This window comes from Camelina sativa, chromosome 16 (genome assembly GCF_000633955.1).
Source record: "Camelina sativa cultivar DH55 chromosome 16, Cs, whole genome shotgun sequence".
NCBI lineage: Eukaryota > Viridiplantae > Streptophyta > Magnoliopsida > Brassicales > Brassicaceae > Camelina > Camelina sativa.
The window spans coordinates 27905336-27922194 of record NC_025700.1 but is presented as its reverse complement, the minus strand read 5'-3'; the positions used below and the strand labels follow the sequence as shown (position 1 = coordinate 27922194).

Genomic DNA, 16859 nt, shown 5'->3' with positions numbered 1-16859 from the left:
AGACATTGATCTCTTTACCAGGAATATGAGGAACGTTTGGTTCTGTATAGTGACCAGTGCAAACCACGACTGCGTCAAAGATCTCATCATCGAAGTCACCGCCGGGGTTTTTTGACTGGACCCTCCATTTCTCGATAACCGGTTCGACCCGAACCACCTCGGTTTCGAACCGGATCATCTCCTCAATTTTGAACTCTCTAGCAAATTCTTGAACATACGCAAGAACTTCTCTGTGATTTGGGTACCGTCTCGGGTCTCTTGACTCGTCATCGAAACGTGGCAAAAACGGAAATGCCCTGACACCCATACTCTCTCTCGGGACATTGGTTCGGAGAGAATCGTAGATGCTCGAGTGCACTTTAGATCTGGTCGGGTCGAGGCTAAGCAGGTCGGATTCGGATTTAGGTGTGTAAACCCAAAGACCACCCACATGTTTCTCTCGTTCAAACACGACTACACTGTGACCTTCACGACGAAGCTCCCTAGACGTTATGAGACCGGCTGCTCCGGCTCCGATCACTGCCACGTTTTTAGAACTGATTAGGGTTTGAGCTGGTGCCATATGTGTTAAATTTTCAATAATAGTAGGGGTTTGTTTGGGTTAATGTGAATTGTGAACTAAGAAACATCAGTTTCAGGCCACATATAAATACTACAATGTAAAGGGCTAGATAGATGCTACCTAGGCCTAGCCATGGAACTTTATTACTCGTTCTCCCTCGACAAAATCGGTGGACTAGAAGCATATAGTTTTAAAAACTCTAGAAATTATTTTATAGGTAACTGATTTTTTTTACCTAATTAAATATTATATAAAGAACATAGAATATTTTATTCTCAACATTACAAGATACTATTTAAAAGTTACCTTAAAATTAGTTTACCCAATAAATTTTAAAATAAAAAATACATTTTAATATAAAATTATAAATTTTTATCTGTTAATAAAATTATTTTTGTGTTCAATATTCTACAAAACTAAACATAGTATAAGATACCGAACACATACCTTCGCTATTCTAGTCCAATAATTACATTATATCGAATGAGCACAAGTTCATTTACAACCAAACTAGTGAAAAAGGTTGGAAAAGAAAGAAACACGTGTTTTCGTAAGGTAGGAATTTTGGTGGAGATGTGACAACACGTCATTGTCTTAAATTATTATTTTCTTTGAAAATCCTTGGAAATTAATAAATGTTAAAACACTATTTTTTGGTAAACAAATAAATTCCTTTAAGAATTCTTATAGAACAACAAAATTAAACATAAGGATTACTTGCATATACCACTAATAAAAAAAACTTCATTACAACATACTAAATGCAGTTTCTCATAATCATCACAAACCTAGTCCAAGTTCTGCATCCGAAGATCTAAAAATCATTTTTATTAATGTTTTAACATTTATTAATTCATTTAATCAAATTAATATTTTTTAAGAAATAGAGTAGACAATAAAAATAGAACAGACGTAGGGTTTTGTTCTTTTGATAGCCGTGTGATTTCTCTGGCGTTCTATTTTTACAGAAGCAGGTGACTCATTAATTTAAGAGGAAGACATTAGCGACTAATGCTAATTAGATTTCAAACTTCTAGAAATTGATCGATATAATTTTTTACGCCTTCAAAATCATGAAATTTGAATTGCAATGACAAAGTAAAGAGATGATGAATCAAAGCCGGTTTTGAGGTATTTGCTGATAGCATTGACCCGGTTATGACCCATTCTCTATGATTTTAATTAGTTGATGTTCTGCTGCGTATGGCATGTTTTTTTTTTATAATCTTTATTATTGATTGCATTTAATGTTAATGATGAAATAACCAAGCTTGATTACGTTAACAAATTACTCCATAGAATATTGCTTCGGGCATTCATGAAGCGATGTAATTAAATTAAATTCAACCAATCTTTCTTCAACTACACAGAAATGCAATACTATGCGACATCTGTTTTATGGGGTGTAATAATGAATCAGCAAGTCGATTTATTTTAGTCCTGGAACTCACAATCATTCATATGTTTTGCAACCCTACTCAATCAACACACAATCAATGTGTGGTTGACACAAATAAACGTGAGCCAACTACCTGACAATATATTAACGATAATGATCCATCAATAAATTGGTTCTATAATATTACACTCATATATAGCGATCCTCGAAATTCATGTGCATGAACTTGTATAAAGATAGTATACAGAAAGAGAATTTTTCTGATTGTATTATTTGTTTTTTTTGTTGCAATAAAGAGAATTTTTCTGATTGTATTATTTGTTTTTTTTGTTGCAATAAAGTTTAGCATTACACGGACATGGCTAAGTGGCTATAAAAAGGTGATTTTTGAAGGAGATTGTCAGTTACTAGTTAAGCTACTTCATGAGGATAGACCACGTTTCAACATCTACAATTGGATAGAAGAGATCAAAGGATGGTCATCATGTTTTGAATCTGTTAATTTTAAATGGATTGCACGAGAAGCAAATACTCTTGCTGACAAGCTGGCTAAAGCACAACTTAATGCAGTATCAGATTATAATTTTTATCTATCTATACCCAATTGTATTCAGGTTCATTTCAATTCTGTAACAACTTTTTCTTAACTAATGAAGTTCTAGTGTTTAAAAAAAAAAAAAAAAAACATTACACGAAAAAGTCTTCAAATTTTATGTGTTCAATAAACTGAAATTATGGAAACATAGAAAATATTTTAGCAAACATAAATTATGTTAGACATGATACTTGAGAACTTAGTTTGCGAATAATAATATGGTGCTTTAAATTGATAATTGAGAATTAATTTTGAAATTTATTTTCGAAAAGAAAACCTAAAAGGGTGAGAAGCAGTGTTGTATATAAAACGCTTATAACAACACGCTCGCTAGTCGGACAGTGATCCACCGAATCATAATGAGACAAATATCCCCGAAAAATAAAATCATATACTTGATTCGAGGAAATAGGAAGGATCAAAACTAATCAACTTCTTCGTAGCAAAATCTTTGTAGGCTTCTTCCTTAAGATCATCGTCGTCCCATTCATCACGATAAGTTTCAGGGTGGGAGACAAGTCTCTGGTATCCACGGACGATTTCTTGATTTCTCCAATGTTCAACGAGTGGACAATCACATTTTTTCGCGATCCAATTAAGATACTCACACTGTAAAAGGAAATTAATATTTTCATAAAAAAGCCATTGATATTTTGTTATTCTGAAATCGACTATTGTTTGGAAATATAAGTATATAACTGACTCACCTGAATTTTACCCAATTTATGCGTATATCTCTTGGGAATACCTAACGCATCAAGCGTAGCATAAGTCGTAGTAATATCTTCCATCATCTTATCTTGTGAAGGTAGTGTAAACCTTCCTGATAAGACCGATGCCACCCATTTGCTTTGGATTTCAAACATAACAAATTGTATTCCCTGGTAAAAATAAATGAAAAAGATCAGAACATAGGTGATACGTGAACTCGAAACCCCAATATATATCAATTGTGCTTGAGAGACTAACCATTGCTGGTAGCCCCACGAAAGAAAGACTGGGGGCAAGCGCGGGTGGAAACACATGCTTGTATAGATGTTCAACGCGGTTTTCATCAATGCTCATATAGCCGTTGGTGTCAAGAAATGGAAAGTAGTATTTGTACCTATACACATAGAACAAAACATGTGGGTAAATAAATCACACATTTCATATATAATTCTTGCTAATTTGCTATCTAAGGAGCAAACAAATATCAAAACCAACGAAACATACCCGGTGCAATACACAATACTATCAGCATGTATCACTTTCCCGTTTTTAAAAACAATTGACCCATCCTCACTCGCGCTGTCTATCTACAATATATAAAATATGTTCATCCTCTATTTGTCTTTAAGAGGAAATTTCATGAATATATATATCAATACCATGGTTACAAAATAGTCCGTTTTACCTCAGAATGAACCCATAGATTGTTGCGAGGCACGGGACGCTTTTCGTATGTATCACGTTCACTCGCTCTAGCCGCAATGTGAACTTCTTTTGCGACCTTAGCTATGTCCCTACTAATATCAGCACCGCTCGCAAAATTTCCGATCACCACCACCACCTGCCAAAGTATCAACACAAAAATATTATTTTGTCAAATTTTAGTACTATTTTTGAAAACTGATTTTGGAAATTAAATCATAAGAAATTGAAAAGGAGGTAATTTCTTCAAATGAAACCTTATAAAAGTGACAAAAAAATATTATATTATATACTAAATAAATAAAATAATTTAATGATTTTAAAATTAACAAAAAGAGTCTAACAAATAAACCCAAACCTTTGTATATCCTAAAAATAATTTTAACCCCCCAGTTCCAAAATATAACTCCATCATTTTTGTTATGTTCTATCGTTTGGTGATATTGCTGTATACATGTTGATGGATAATAAATAAGGAAAGATGTTATAAAATAAAGTACTACCTAAACCTGATAGTGAGACAATAGACGTTGGGAAAGTCGTCTTCTCTTCCAACACGTTTCTTAGCTAGAAAAGACTTCTTAGTTTTTTTCTAAATAATAGGACCAGACAAAAACACAACTACTAATAGAAAATGAAAAAAAAATCAAACAAAAATAAATAAAAATATTACCTCGTTTTCGAATGGATCAGGCACTCTGTAGTTGTGGCTATGGATCTGTTTTCCTGGCCACAATTTTATACCTGAGGATATACATATTTCTGATCATTTTAGATAATGTTGGATCGAAAATTGTAATCCAAAAATCTAGCAGTTACTAATCATTCAAAGCACCAACTGTGTGACCTCAAACGTTAAGTCATTAGAAATTTTGTTCTTTACCAGGAATATGAGCGATGTTTGGTTCTGTATAATGTCCATTGCAAACCACAACGGCGTCAAAGATCTCATCGTTGGAAATATCGCCGGAGGTTTTAGACCGGACCTTCCATTTCCCTTTAACCGGTTCAACCCGAACCACCTCGGTCTCGAACCGGACCATCTCCTCTATGTTAAACTCTCTAGCAAAGTCTTGAAGATACGCAAGAACTTCCATGTGGCTCGGATACCGTCTCGAGTCTCTAGACTCATCATCGAAACGTGGCACAAAAGGGAAGTCCGTGAAACCCATACATTCTCGTGGTAGGTTGGTTCGGAGAGACTCGTAGACGCTCGAGTGGACTATGGACCGTGTCGGGTCGAGGCTAAGCGGGTCGGATTCAGCTTTGGGTGAATAGATCCAGAGACCTCCCACTTGTTTCTCCCGCTCAAAGACAACGACAGTGTGACCTTCACGACGGAGCTCCCTAGCCGTTACGAGACCAGCTGCTCCGGCTCCGATGACTGCCACGTGCTGAGAACTGATTGGGTTTTGAGCTGGTGCCATGTTTGTCAAAATTTTATTGGTTCGACTGTGGTAAGATCTTAGTTTGGTTCTATCAATGGGGTTTATATAATAGAACTGAAACAAGATTTATCATTTTCTAAATAATAATAGGATCTTATTTAATATTATTTCAACATACTACTCTATCATTTTCATTTCATACTTTAACAATCATTTTTTTTTCGCTAGTACTACTAACGGCACTTAGATGGACACGTACCCTCTCATTAATCTAGAAATTTTGGTTTTCGCCTTTCCTGAACTGTGTGAATTCAACCTTTGAATTTTTCTTCAACAAATAATAGTCCACCTAAATAGATAGAAAGGCTCCGATCGTTTTGGTTAATCGGTACAATGATCTCTATGTCCAATTTGTTTTTATTTTCGAAAACATCTGATTTTCACAAGTCAAGGAGCCCTCAACCTCTAACAGAAGAGGAAGAAAGGATCGTTGAGACAATGAGACATGTCCATGTGTTGTAAGGATGAAATACTGACATGAATATTAGTTTACTATTTAGATTCGGCAAGTCATATTATTTTAGTCGTGGCATGCGAAACGCATACACTTATTTTTTTTACACAATCCAAATGCGTGGTTTATACAAATAAAACATGTTGACACAACTACCGACGATAAATATTTTAACCATCAATGAGGATCCTAATCCTGCAAAAGTCATGTACCTGAATTTCGTATTTATACAGAAGAAAAGAAGGGCCTTTAGTTTTTGGTTTTTTTTTTTTGCAAAGTAGGATCAAACAAGCAATATGAATGGGCCTTGGATCCTACTTTGCAAAAATAAAACAAAAACTAAAGGCCCTTATTAGCTAATGAAGTTGATAATAAAGAAAAAATGTTTGGCCTGACTTCTTTAGATAGGTTAATATAAATTTATTATCCTCATTGGTAATTAAATATCTTTGTTACCATAACCTGCTCGCTCTACCTAAATTTCCAATAATTGGAGTTTTCTCTGATTCAAATTACTAAAGGCAATATATTATCATTTGAATTTTTTTGTTAATATGAAACAAAATGGAAATAAATTTCTAGGAATCTACAACCTCAGATTTTTTATGTTTTAATAGAAGAAATAATAAAATGTTAATATTTTTTTTAAGGATAGAAACGAAGTGAACATATATAATATAAAAATATTTTGCTAAATATGCCCACTAACACAAATAATAACCACTAATCCTCAATCTCTCTCTAGAAAAAATCAAGAGAAACACGTCTCTCGCTCCTCATGGTAAGACTTCTTCTGTAACTCCTATATACAGACTTGACACATATATGTGTTGATAACATCTCGTTCTACGAGACTAACCATGAAACTCTTGTCTTCCTAGCTAAGATTTTTTGCTTCTTCTTTTTTACATGGCATCTCAGTCATAGATCTGTTGGTCAACCTAACCATTGAAAGCTTCAATTTTCTTTTCTGGGTAATGATTCCTCTTTTTCTTTTATTTTTAAACTAGATTCTTTATTTATAGTATTTTTCTATTTATCATCCAAAATATCATACTATGAAGATAATGAGATATTGCTTTTCTTCATTGTTATATCTGTTGATTGTTCTTTTTGTAGGAAATTGTGGTTAATCATCATCGAAATCTCCGGTAAATTAATACTTGATGATTGTTAAATCTTGTTTTTTTTTTGTTAGTGTCACGAAATTTGCATGTTTAGGATAGAGTCATAAATAAGAAAAATTGAATCTCTTTGTCTCTATGTGAATGATCAATATGAGTTTAGTTTTTTATGAAATTTTCTGCAAATTAGGAAGGTTTTGCATAGATTTTTGGATTAAGAACCTTTGAAAATCTTATCATATTTACTTCTCAAAATGATTGTTGGTTTCGTCGATTCCTTCTAAGATCACTTGAGAAAAAAGTCTTCGTCAAATTTGGTATTTGCTTTTAATTCTTGATAATATTAGTTCTGTTCAACAACATTCATGGTAGTCATTTTATATTTTTCTTGCTAGATGTTATGCATCTATAGATTATGTGTATGCATTCCAGTAGCTCAAATCATTTGGAATCTGGAAAAGCTCTCTCTGGTTTAGTCAGTGTTTTAGCTCGTCTTAGAAATGTCACAATGAGTATGAATCGTCTCATTATCCATCTTTCATTGCATTTGATAGAGGGACGAGCCATGAAGTAAAATAAAACAAGAAGCGTTGAAATGTATTTCTCTGGCTTGTCCAACGACGAAATGTTGTACGAGAAACGTTTTGAAACGTATGAAGAAAGTTCTAAGCAGAATCATATTAGAATGGTGACTCTATTTGGGCAGCAGGTAGAGATTTTTAAAGTTATTTCCCTATGAGTTACAAATTCGTAGAAATCGAAACCTTTTTACTATTTTGAATCTTTTTGATCCCTTTGATGATTGTTGCTTCTAGCAAAAATATATGTTCATCAGCTTTCATTTCAGGTGTATACCGCAAAAGAGGAAAGCTTTGTATTTCCCTTGAGGACTGAAGCATATGGCACAAATTTGTTTGGCAAGAAAAGTGAGAAAGTGAATATCTCAAATGAATCGTCATGTTTGCTGGATCTTAACGAAACCCCGGCTAATGAGCCAGTTTCCAAGGATCATCAATGCTTCTTCCAAGATTTGAACTTTCCATACATTGAGGAGACAAAAATGAGCTGTGAGAAGAGTGGGTTAGATGGTGACCATGAAAAAGATTGTGCAGCATCTCCAGCTTCATGCTGCACCGCGGAAAACAACACAAGGACTCATGATCAGCCACAAGATTCATGTGAGCTAGTCCAAAATGCAGCTGAATGTTTACTCCGAATTTCAGCAGGTTTGCTCAACCAAGGTCAGGACATTTCAGTCAAACTTGGATCAACAACCATCAGCTCATCTCAAGATCAAGAATTTCTAAATAATCACGAGATGGACGTCGAAGAACCGAGTCGTTCTTGCGATTCATTTGAGCTACACACTTTGAGAATAAAAGAAACCACCCCTGAAGAATTCTGTTGTGTATCATCAAAAGCCACAGATAACTTCAGTAACAAGAAAGAGTTTGGAGTCAAGCTGAGAAGAGGGAGGAGAATGAAGAATTTCCAAAAAGAGATACTCCCGGAACTTGTGTCACTCTCTAGACATGAGATCCAAGAAGATATCAACATCTTAGAGACAGTTTTGAGATCTAGAGAATACAAGAAGTTGCAGGGAAAGACTAAAGATGGAAAATGTAAACCAAACCAGAGAAACAACAAAGGTTTGACTCAGAGGTATATAGGTAGAAGAAGGAGACAAACCGGATGACGAAATTTTCCGGTTTAATAGACATTGCTCTATCACATAGCAGCTTCGGATCATTGATTTAGTGATCCTCAAATTCTTTATTGAACCTATTTGAACATGATTTACGTGCCAAAATTTAGTTAGGGTTGGTTGGTTCCGTGTATTAGTTAATGGGCTTAATGGGCCTGTTGATTATCATTTACATTAGGCCCTTGGAATTTCACTTACTTGTAAAATAGTAATATTCTCCCTCTGCGCATCCAATGTACTTTCATGATTTCATTTTCAATTTTAACTCTTTTTCTCTTCTTTATTTTTTCACTTTATAAATCTTTTACAAATGCTCTTTAATTAGTGGGAATCACTTTGCCACTGATTCTTTCTTTTGAACTAAATTTCAAACTATTTATTTTATATTTAAAAAGTTACAAAATTTGAAAATTTCTGCTTATAGATTTCACTTTGGAAGTAGTATTCGTGTAAGTAACGTAAAGAGATTTTAGTGAATCTATTATTTTACTATAGATGGAATGAAATTGAATGTACGAATCAAAACCCCAACTGTAAAAATTTATTAACAATTGACTGTATAATAAAACCTATTTATGACATTGTAAAATCCAACGCACCAAAATATTCAGTATTTACGACAGCATTCAATAAGAAAAATCTTTTGCTAGTTAGAAAAGAAAGAAATAATTGTTTACCAAAAAAAAAAAATTAAATTTACTAATTACCATTTTTTTACTTGTCAACAAAATTAATTACCATTTATCAACACAATTTTCTACCAATGATACATCGGAAATAAATAAAAATTATCCCTAAACATTAGGGGAAAATTGCGTTGATAAATGAAATTACAATGTCAAAAGTTAGAAAATTTAAAAATAAAAATGCGTTATTTTTTTTATAAAAAATTTACAATCGGTAGATGATGAGAAAACAAGGCAACACCGCACGTGTATCAAACACGAGCAACTCGCCGTCGTCACCACTCACTGAGTCAAACCGTGATCTCACATCAGAGTCAACCGTATCATACCTTAACCCGCTCTGCTTCGTGACCCGACCCGCTATGACCCGACAAACCAACATCGCTTTCCTCCCTTTCCCACCGCCAGCTTTCTCATTGGCCGTACTACTCCCGGCGAACGTATAAATCGACGCGCCGCCGCCTTTACCACCTAATATTCCCCACGCGCCGCCGCCTCCGCCGTGACTCGGGCCCAAACAGTAAAACCTCATCGTCTCGTTTCCGTCAGCCACCGAACGCGCGTTCTCTTCACGAGCTTTCCCGACGCTCCTAGCTTTCACGGCCTCACGATACTCCTCGAACCGGGTCAGAGTCTTTGACCCGTTTTGCACTTTAAAGATCATTTCAACCCGACCCGAAAACGGTTTCGGACCCCAACTCGTCTGAAAAATAATCTCCACCACATTGCGAGACTGATGACCCTCCGCAAGCTCCGTCAACGTCGGCAAAAACGGGTCACGATCACGAGCTCCGGTTGATCGAATCCGGGTCGAAGGTGATAAAACCGGGTCGGGTTCTCGTTTATCCGGTTTTGGATTGGGTTTTTTCGGTTTCGGTTTGGGTTTTTTGGTTTCGATCACGTCTTTGAGACTCTGTGTGCTTCTCCTGCAACTGTAACTTGACATGAGATGTTTCGGACTCGGGTTAGGATGATTCGGGTTTGGGTTTTTGATCGGGTTATAAACATCATCGAAAGCTTTAGACTTGCATTGTAACGATTTGACCCACCCGCTTGCCATAATCAAGATCCGGGCCCAAAGCTCTCTTTTGTTTTTGTTTTTGTTTTTGTGTTCTCTCTCTCTCTCTGTAGAAGAAGAAGAAGAAACAGAAGCAGAAGGAGAAAGCAACATGGCGCGATGATGATGATAATGCATATTAAAAGTGTACGTCGGAACTAGGGAGTTTAAATTACTATTATACCCTTCATTTTAAGTAAAGTTTCATATGTTCGAATGGGTAATTGTGTCTTTTAATCTAATTGTGTTTTTTTTTTTTTTTTTCCTTTTGTGTTGTTAGTTAGTTATATCAAAAATGGAAAGGAATTAATTATCTATATTTTTTGTTAAAGATAAATTGCAAATAACTTAATTTTTACATATAATTTTACCAATTTGCAAGAACTTTTGTTTTTTCTTATATTTTATGTAAGATGATCCTGTATGTACTACAAATATGACCCTTCATTTCAGTTTTGTCTACAGGATTTTAAGTAAGAATGGAAGTTTTGTTTTTTGATTTTATGTAAGGTAATGCAGAGAAACAAGACGGAAATAAATGTAAGGAAAAAAAATTGACAGCGAGGTTATTATTGTTTTTATTTTACGGTACAGTCTTGTGAGTGTTGTCTTTTTTATCATAAATGGATCACAAACACGAATAACATTTTAAAAATTACGCCAACTTCGTAACTCTATTTGTTTTTATCTCAACAATAGAATTTCACATGTAATGTCTATTCAATGTCAATAATGGTATCTGGATCTCTTAGTCGATGACAAAAAATATTTTCGAAATCAATGTGAATTTCAACGCTATCATACAAAATATATTCAATACAAAAAATGATTTCGTTTCTACCTTTCTTATGATTAATTATATTTTGTTATTCATTTTACAGATTCGAAGTTTTATAGTACGTACTTGTCATAATTTAAGCTAGTGAAGCTAAAACAAAACATATTCGTTGATGTTTTTCTAATTTTCAACACCATTGAATTTTGTAAGAATCATAATTCCTTGTCGTCTTTAAATCATTCATTGGTCAATGGTACGTAGCTTTGTAAGAAAAGAAAAAAAAAAAAACTAAAACACCAAAATAATAAACATAGATGGGTTAGAGAAAAGAGTGTGAAAATTAGTGAAATGATATATTATTTCTAACTATCGAAAACGTAATATTTACTCTTCAGATATACAACATCTAGCTAGCGAGTTTATTGTAACTAATACAGTAATATCTAACATATTTTCAAATAAAATTGATACTCTCAATGTATATTGTCCTCGCATGAAACACAAAGTTTGATGCAATCTGACTAGCTGATGTGTTTCCAGTTTCACAGAACATTGTATAACTTTCATATCAATGACAATGAGCATTTGATATACCTATCTATCTAACGTAATTTGTGTCTGCGGATACTCAAATATATTTGCATGTTTCTGCACTACTGCGAGATGTACAGTAAAGTAGCTGGCTGCTTTCTGGTTCAGGAGTTCACATAATTTAATGCCTAAAATTACTCAAATAACACTCTCGATAATACACAATATAAATATAATCCATAGAATAAGATGTATACTAGGATATGCGTATCTTAATCACTTTGTCATCCTACTACCATTATAAAATATATAGTATTGTTAGCTTTAAAATATAGTGGTCTACTGTGCTTATGGAATCTTTTGGAATTTAGAGGTTTACAAAAACAAAATGGAAGAATAGAAGAATGGAAGAATGGAAAGAGAATGGAAGCTGCCAACGACGGACTAATAAAACAAATCGCACTGAAAATTTTGAAATTCTCACTTAATGACACCCATTTTCTCTGTGTCGTCTTCCTCTTCTCTTTTTGTTTTTCATAAGTATAATAATCTACCCTAATCATATATTAACTACCTTGTATAACTAAGTACGCATTTTTTTAACCAACGAATAATAAGTATATACTCAATATATAATTTATCTTGAGTATTCATAGTATAACATAGTTGGTTCGAATTAAATACTAGTGTTCACTATTTTTGTAAATCTTTTTGTATCACTCAATATATAATTTATCTTATCGTGAATAGAATTATTCACATCACCATTTACTAGCTAAACTATATACTTTTGGTATAAAAAAAGAAAGATATTATAGAGATTTAGGTTGGCACTAACCATTTTTTCTATTTGGTGCAATTGATTAGTTTATATTAATGATAAATATTTTTTTCTATACACAATATGTAGAAGTCATTTTAAAAATATGAGACACAAAAAATGCTTTATATTACTTTATGTGCATGTGGCTATAATTTTTGTTATCTTTGGTTAAATTATGTATACCAAGTACCAACCATATGATTTACAGCTAAATATGCATATGCATGTATATAAGAATTGATACACGCACACAAATAAAAAGTGATATACACAAGCTCTGGATTTTCTCAAAGCATACAGATTATCAATATTATATTTCTCTCGATCATTTCATGCCAGAGTTATACCAGCTTAATCTAGTTAGATAAAATAATAATTAGTGCAAACGAGAATATAAGAGATATAGTATTAAGTTAAACCCCAAAAAATATCAGACATAATGCATTAAAAACGGTATATACGACTATACTTGAAATTTTATGGTGAAAATAATTTTTTAATAGTGAGGAAACTTTTGGGAGAGTGGGTCGTGTAGTAACATGAGGAGGCCACAACGTTGAAATATGTAAACACATAATTAAAGCAATTCTCGTAAACAATTGCAAAAAAATGCTAAAGAAACAATAGAATAATGCATACTCCCATTCCGCACGTAATCATAAATGGTTTGAATTCATGTCCATACTTGACTCAAGGTATTTAAGTACTAAAACATATCACTATATATCCTTACATCTTCGAAAGCTATTCAAAACGACTCTCAATATCACTTTTGGAAAAGTAGATCCATTTTCCCAAATTTTCCAATTAACGATAATCTTCTTATATGGTGCATATATACGTAACTAGTGAAACTACTCATTAATTAACTCATTACATGTAGAATTGTACGTCAAAATTTAATAAATTACCAACAATATATCTATAATCGTATTGTTTTCACTTAATTAATCAATAAAATTTGGTAGAAAGGGCTACAGATAGACTTAACGTATATATGAATGGACTAAGCTGATAGTTTGCAAAGTTTTGGGACGTTGCATCGTTGCTTGGAAAAGTTCAGTGACGACTGTGCTAGCTAGCTAAGTATCCCTAAGGCTTACTTTGTCATTCTCACTTTCATATTCAAATTGCATGAATACTAATAGTATATTATAAAGTGTGTAATGATTATAAGATCCAAAATAAATAGATAAATAAATCAAATATGGATGGGGTTTGGAATTGAAATAAAAAGAAGAGCCAAGGAGGAAGTTTGGTTGGGAAGAACTAGGGTTTTGTGAAAGATGGTAAGTTTGTAATTGTAATGTTTTTTTTTCTCGACAGCCTTTTAACTTCACGCTTTGCCCTAAGAATCTTCTTGGTCTCCTCCGGGAACGGTGTTCAAATTTTTAACCCTCCTTTTTGTTTTTTAATCCTTAATAACCAGTTTAGTAAGAGCCAGATCAACTCAACCAAAATTAAAATGGGATAGTAGTTACTAGTTACTAGCTAGGTAGGAGCACGTACGTAACAGGATATTTGCATTTGATAGGTATTCAACCAAGTATTTATTTGACAATATATGCTGGTATAAAAAAAAAACAAAACATGAAACTAATGTAGAAAAAGAATCAGCTTTAGTTTAAGACTTTCGTGTAGATTTTTTGTAAATTCAGTTAAAAACAGTAAATGAACATTAATTTCATTATACGAAAACGACCATGGGTTTTCGTATTTTCCACACGTTACGGTCTTGTTAGTATACGACGTTAGAAAAAAAAAAGTTTATAATTAAGGTCGTTCAAATGGAAGAAATAACTCAAGCATTTATGATGATTGTTTTGATAAACTAAACATTCCAAATCAGAAAAAATATTTTTAGAAATTCAAACTTCAATACTTAATTAATAAAATTCAGATTTTATTGTATGAGAGTCTACAATGGTCATATAAATTCAGAAACATTTATCTAGAAATTTTTAATCCAGTAATTATTTTATTTTTTTGAATAAGGGTGCCCAATTAAAGTTCAATGTAATATTCTCTGTACATATGTATATAATCTTGTACATTTTTCCAAAATAGTTTCATTTGAAAAACTGAATTTCAAATTCTATCAACCGACCGGTCAGTTTTAAAACACTTGATGCAATCCAATTTAAAGGGCCTTTAATGTACCAGTTATATTTTTCTCTCCCATATTTCAAGAACTTAAAGAACTTACGCTGACAAGAACGTACGCTGTTTATGCACAGGTTGACCGGAAAAAAAGTATATTTATTGATTTATTTAAAGACTCAATAATTCTCATCTATACACATCTTTATACAGTTATAACCTCACATCCATCTCTTTCTCATTAAGAAGAAGTACAATAAAACTATAATTAGCATCGCACTCATACATTCATTGTCACGCATGTGTGGTCTGAATCCTAATTAATACAATTGAACTATATAGCGATTAAATATCCTGTAAATCAATTAATGAGAAAAAACAATGTATAGGTGTTTGATTTACTGGTAGAGTTTTGTTTTTCTTGATTCATCTCTGTGCAACATTATTCTATTACAATAATATATATTTTAAAGGATACCTTCGTGCTAAAATGTATTACAAACAGATTAATAAGTGTTGATGAAATCAAATAGATTACATTAAATACAACATAGTCCGTGTGGCTTGAGCCTTGAGGTACTAAAACAGGCCGTGGGTTTCTGCAACACTTAAACTATTGGGCCACTTCTATGGGCGAAAGCCCAATATGCTAGGCACACAAATCAACTAATTATTTTATGTTGTTAATTTGATAGAAAAATGTTCAAAGACGAGAAATGCTGAGAAAATTCTTCCAAACATTTTTAAAGTTCAATCTCAAAAATACCTAAGTTCATAATTATCTTATTAGCTGTTGATGTCCTTATCAGTTACGATTAAAAGATTTAGTTCGGTAAAAAAGGGGTTGAAGTTCTCTTATTAAACTTGGTGTTGAGGCACAAAAGGGTCGGGCTACAAAAAGACCTAACGGGTCGTATTAATGACAAGCTAACAAACGACGAACTGCGAGCTCGTCAATTTTACAAGTTACAAACGAGATCGTCTTATACTGCTCGATACGTCCCTTTCTTACTCTGTACGGATCTCCTTTATGAACACCGTAAGTCCGTATTTATGTCGGGTTGTCTCCAAAAAGACAATAATACTCTCCCTTAGCTTCAATATTATTTGGGCCTTTTCTGGATTCGGCCACCACCCCCAACATTAACTATCCAAATTATATTATTTTTGCTCAATAAACTATCCAAATACTGTAGTCTCTCGCTATCTCAGTAACGTATATCGTGAGTACTATATAAGTTAACCTAAAAATTGATATTAAAAGGACTTCCACATGAATAAACTTAAAAATAATTGTGTACAGAAATCATAAATGGTTTTGAAACACGAGTACACTTTCGCTAGAACTTTTATAGAAAACTAATATTAAAACGACTTCCACATAAAATCTTTGTGTACAGAATCATAGAAGTGTTTGACACACAAGTTCACAATCTGTAGAATGGGGATAGTCTTTTATCATCAATGTGACACGTGTAGAAATTGTAACTAAGACATGTTTGGTAATCTATGTGAAGTATGTACACTTCTCATCAGCTTATCTTGTTTTTAATCAAATGCCAGCCGTTCCACATATCCTGAAGAAAATGTTAATCTTTTGAAAAACATGAAAGTATGGAAACTTAACATCAGGGTTAGAAATTTTTACTTCTTTGTTAACATTCATGTGAACATCACAGTTTGGTATATCTTTGAGAACATTGACTTATGGGAGATTGAAGATTACGGGTTGAAATTTTATAGCTAGGTTCGTTTTCTTAAGAGTTTAATCATTAGACATTTGAAAGATATATTAATATTAAGTTTAGTTAGTTATGCAACCCTTAAAACAAAACAAGACATCAATTTTTCAAAAAATACAAAAAAAAAAATCTTTGTAAGCGAACACATCAAATTGTATATTTTGTTGTGGCATTTCGTACGTCTAGAACTTGCTCTCTATATTAAAAAAAAAAACAAAACAAAACAAAAAAAAAAAAAAAAAAAATCTATTGTATAACATAGATTCGTAAAGCTATACATAATAATGGTAATTGGGTTTTCTCCGTGCATGCGTACTTGCTTAGTTTTAGAAAGAGGTAATTTGCATGTTCAAGTAAATACAGTCAAATATATATATATATATATATATTCTAAAGTTAATCAATATTTTCATGTTTTCACACATCATAAGCTTTCACCATT

At 33.0% G+C, this 16859-nt stretch overlaps 4 protein-coding genes across 9 annotated transcripts in view; 1 reads left to right on the top strand and 3 right to left on the bottom strand.

Annotated features, from left to right (window-relative positions):
• Window positions 1–752, bottom strand: part of LOC104752914 (flavin-containing monooxygenase FMO GS-OX3-like) — a 3005-nt gene extending 2253 nt beyond the window's left edge. Inside the window, exon 1 of the mRNA XM_010475176.2 lies at window positions 19–752. Within this exon, the coding sequence (XP_010473478.1) occupies window positions 19–562 (544 nt within the window). The 5' untranslated portion in view covers window positions 563–752. The remainder of the gene's footprint in view (window positions 1–18) is intronic.
• Window positions 2788–5515, bottom strand: LOC104752912 (flavin-containing monooxygenase FMO GS-OX2-like). The gene is made up of 7 exons (XM_010475175.2): window positions 4853–5515; window positions 4643–4713; window positions 3953–4108; window positions 3772–3854; window positions 3526–3661; window positions 3264–3437; window positions 2788–3165 (listed from the first exon to the last, which is right to left on the bottom strand). Exons 1-7 carry the CDS (start codon window positions 5394–5396, stop codon window positions 2944–2946), a joined length of 1386 nt encoding a protein of 461 aa, XP_010473477.1. The 5' UTR covers window positions 5397–5515; the 3' UTR covers window positions 2788–2943.
• LOC104752911 lies at window positions 6573–8959 on the top strand. 6 transcript variants are annotated; one of them, XM_010475169.2, is made up of 5 exons: window positions 6573–6652; window positions 6793–6845; window positions 6991–7022; window positions 7550–7704; window positions 7831–8959. In XM_010475169.2, the coding sequence occupies exons 4-5, from the start codon at window positions 7591–7593 to the stop codon at window positions 8689–8691; spliced, it is 975 nt and encodes a 324-aa protein (XP_010473471.1). In that variant the 5' UTR covers window positions 6573–6652; window positions 6793–6845; window positions 6991–7022; window positions 7550–7590; the 3' UTR covers window positions 8692–8959. The 6 variants fall into 6 exon arrangements, with proteins under 6 accessions (XP_010473471.1, XP_010473473.1, XP_010473475.1 ...); XM_010475173.2 differs by having other exon boundaries at window positions 6575–6652; window positions 7843–8959; XM_010475171.2 differs by lacking the exon at window positions 6991–7022.
• On the bottom strand, window positions 9425–10539 carry LOC104752910. Its single transcript, XM_010475167.1, has one exon. It carries the CDS (start codon window positions 10444–10446, stop codon window positions 9592–9594), a length of 855 nt encoding a protein of 284 aa, XP_010473469.1. The 5' UTR covers window positions 10447–10539; the 3' UTR covers window positions 9425–9591.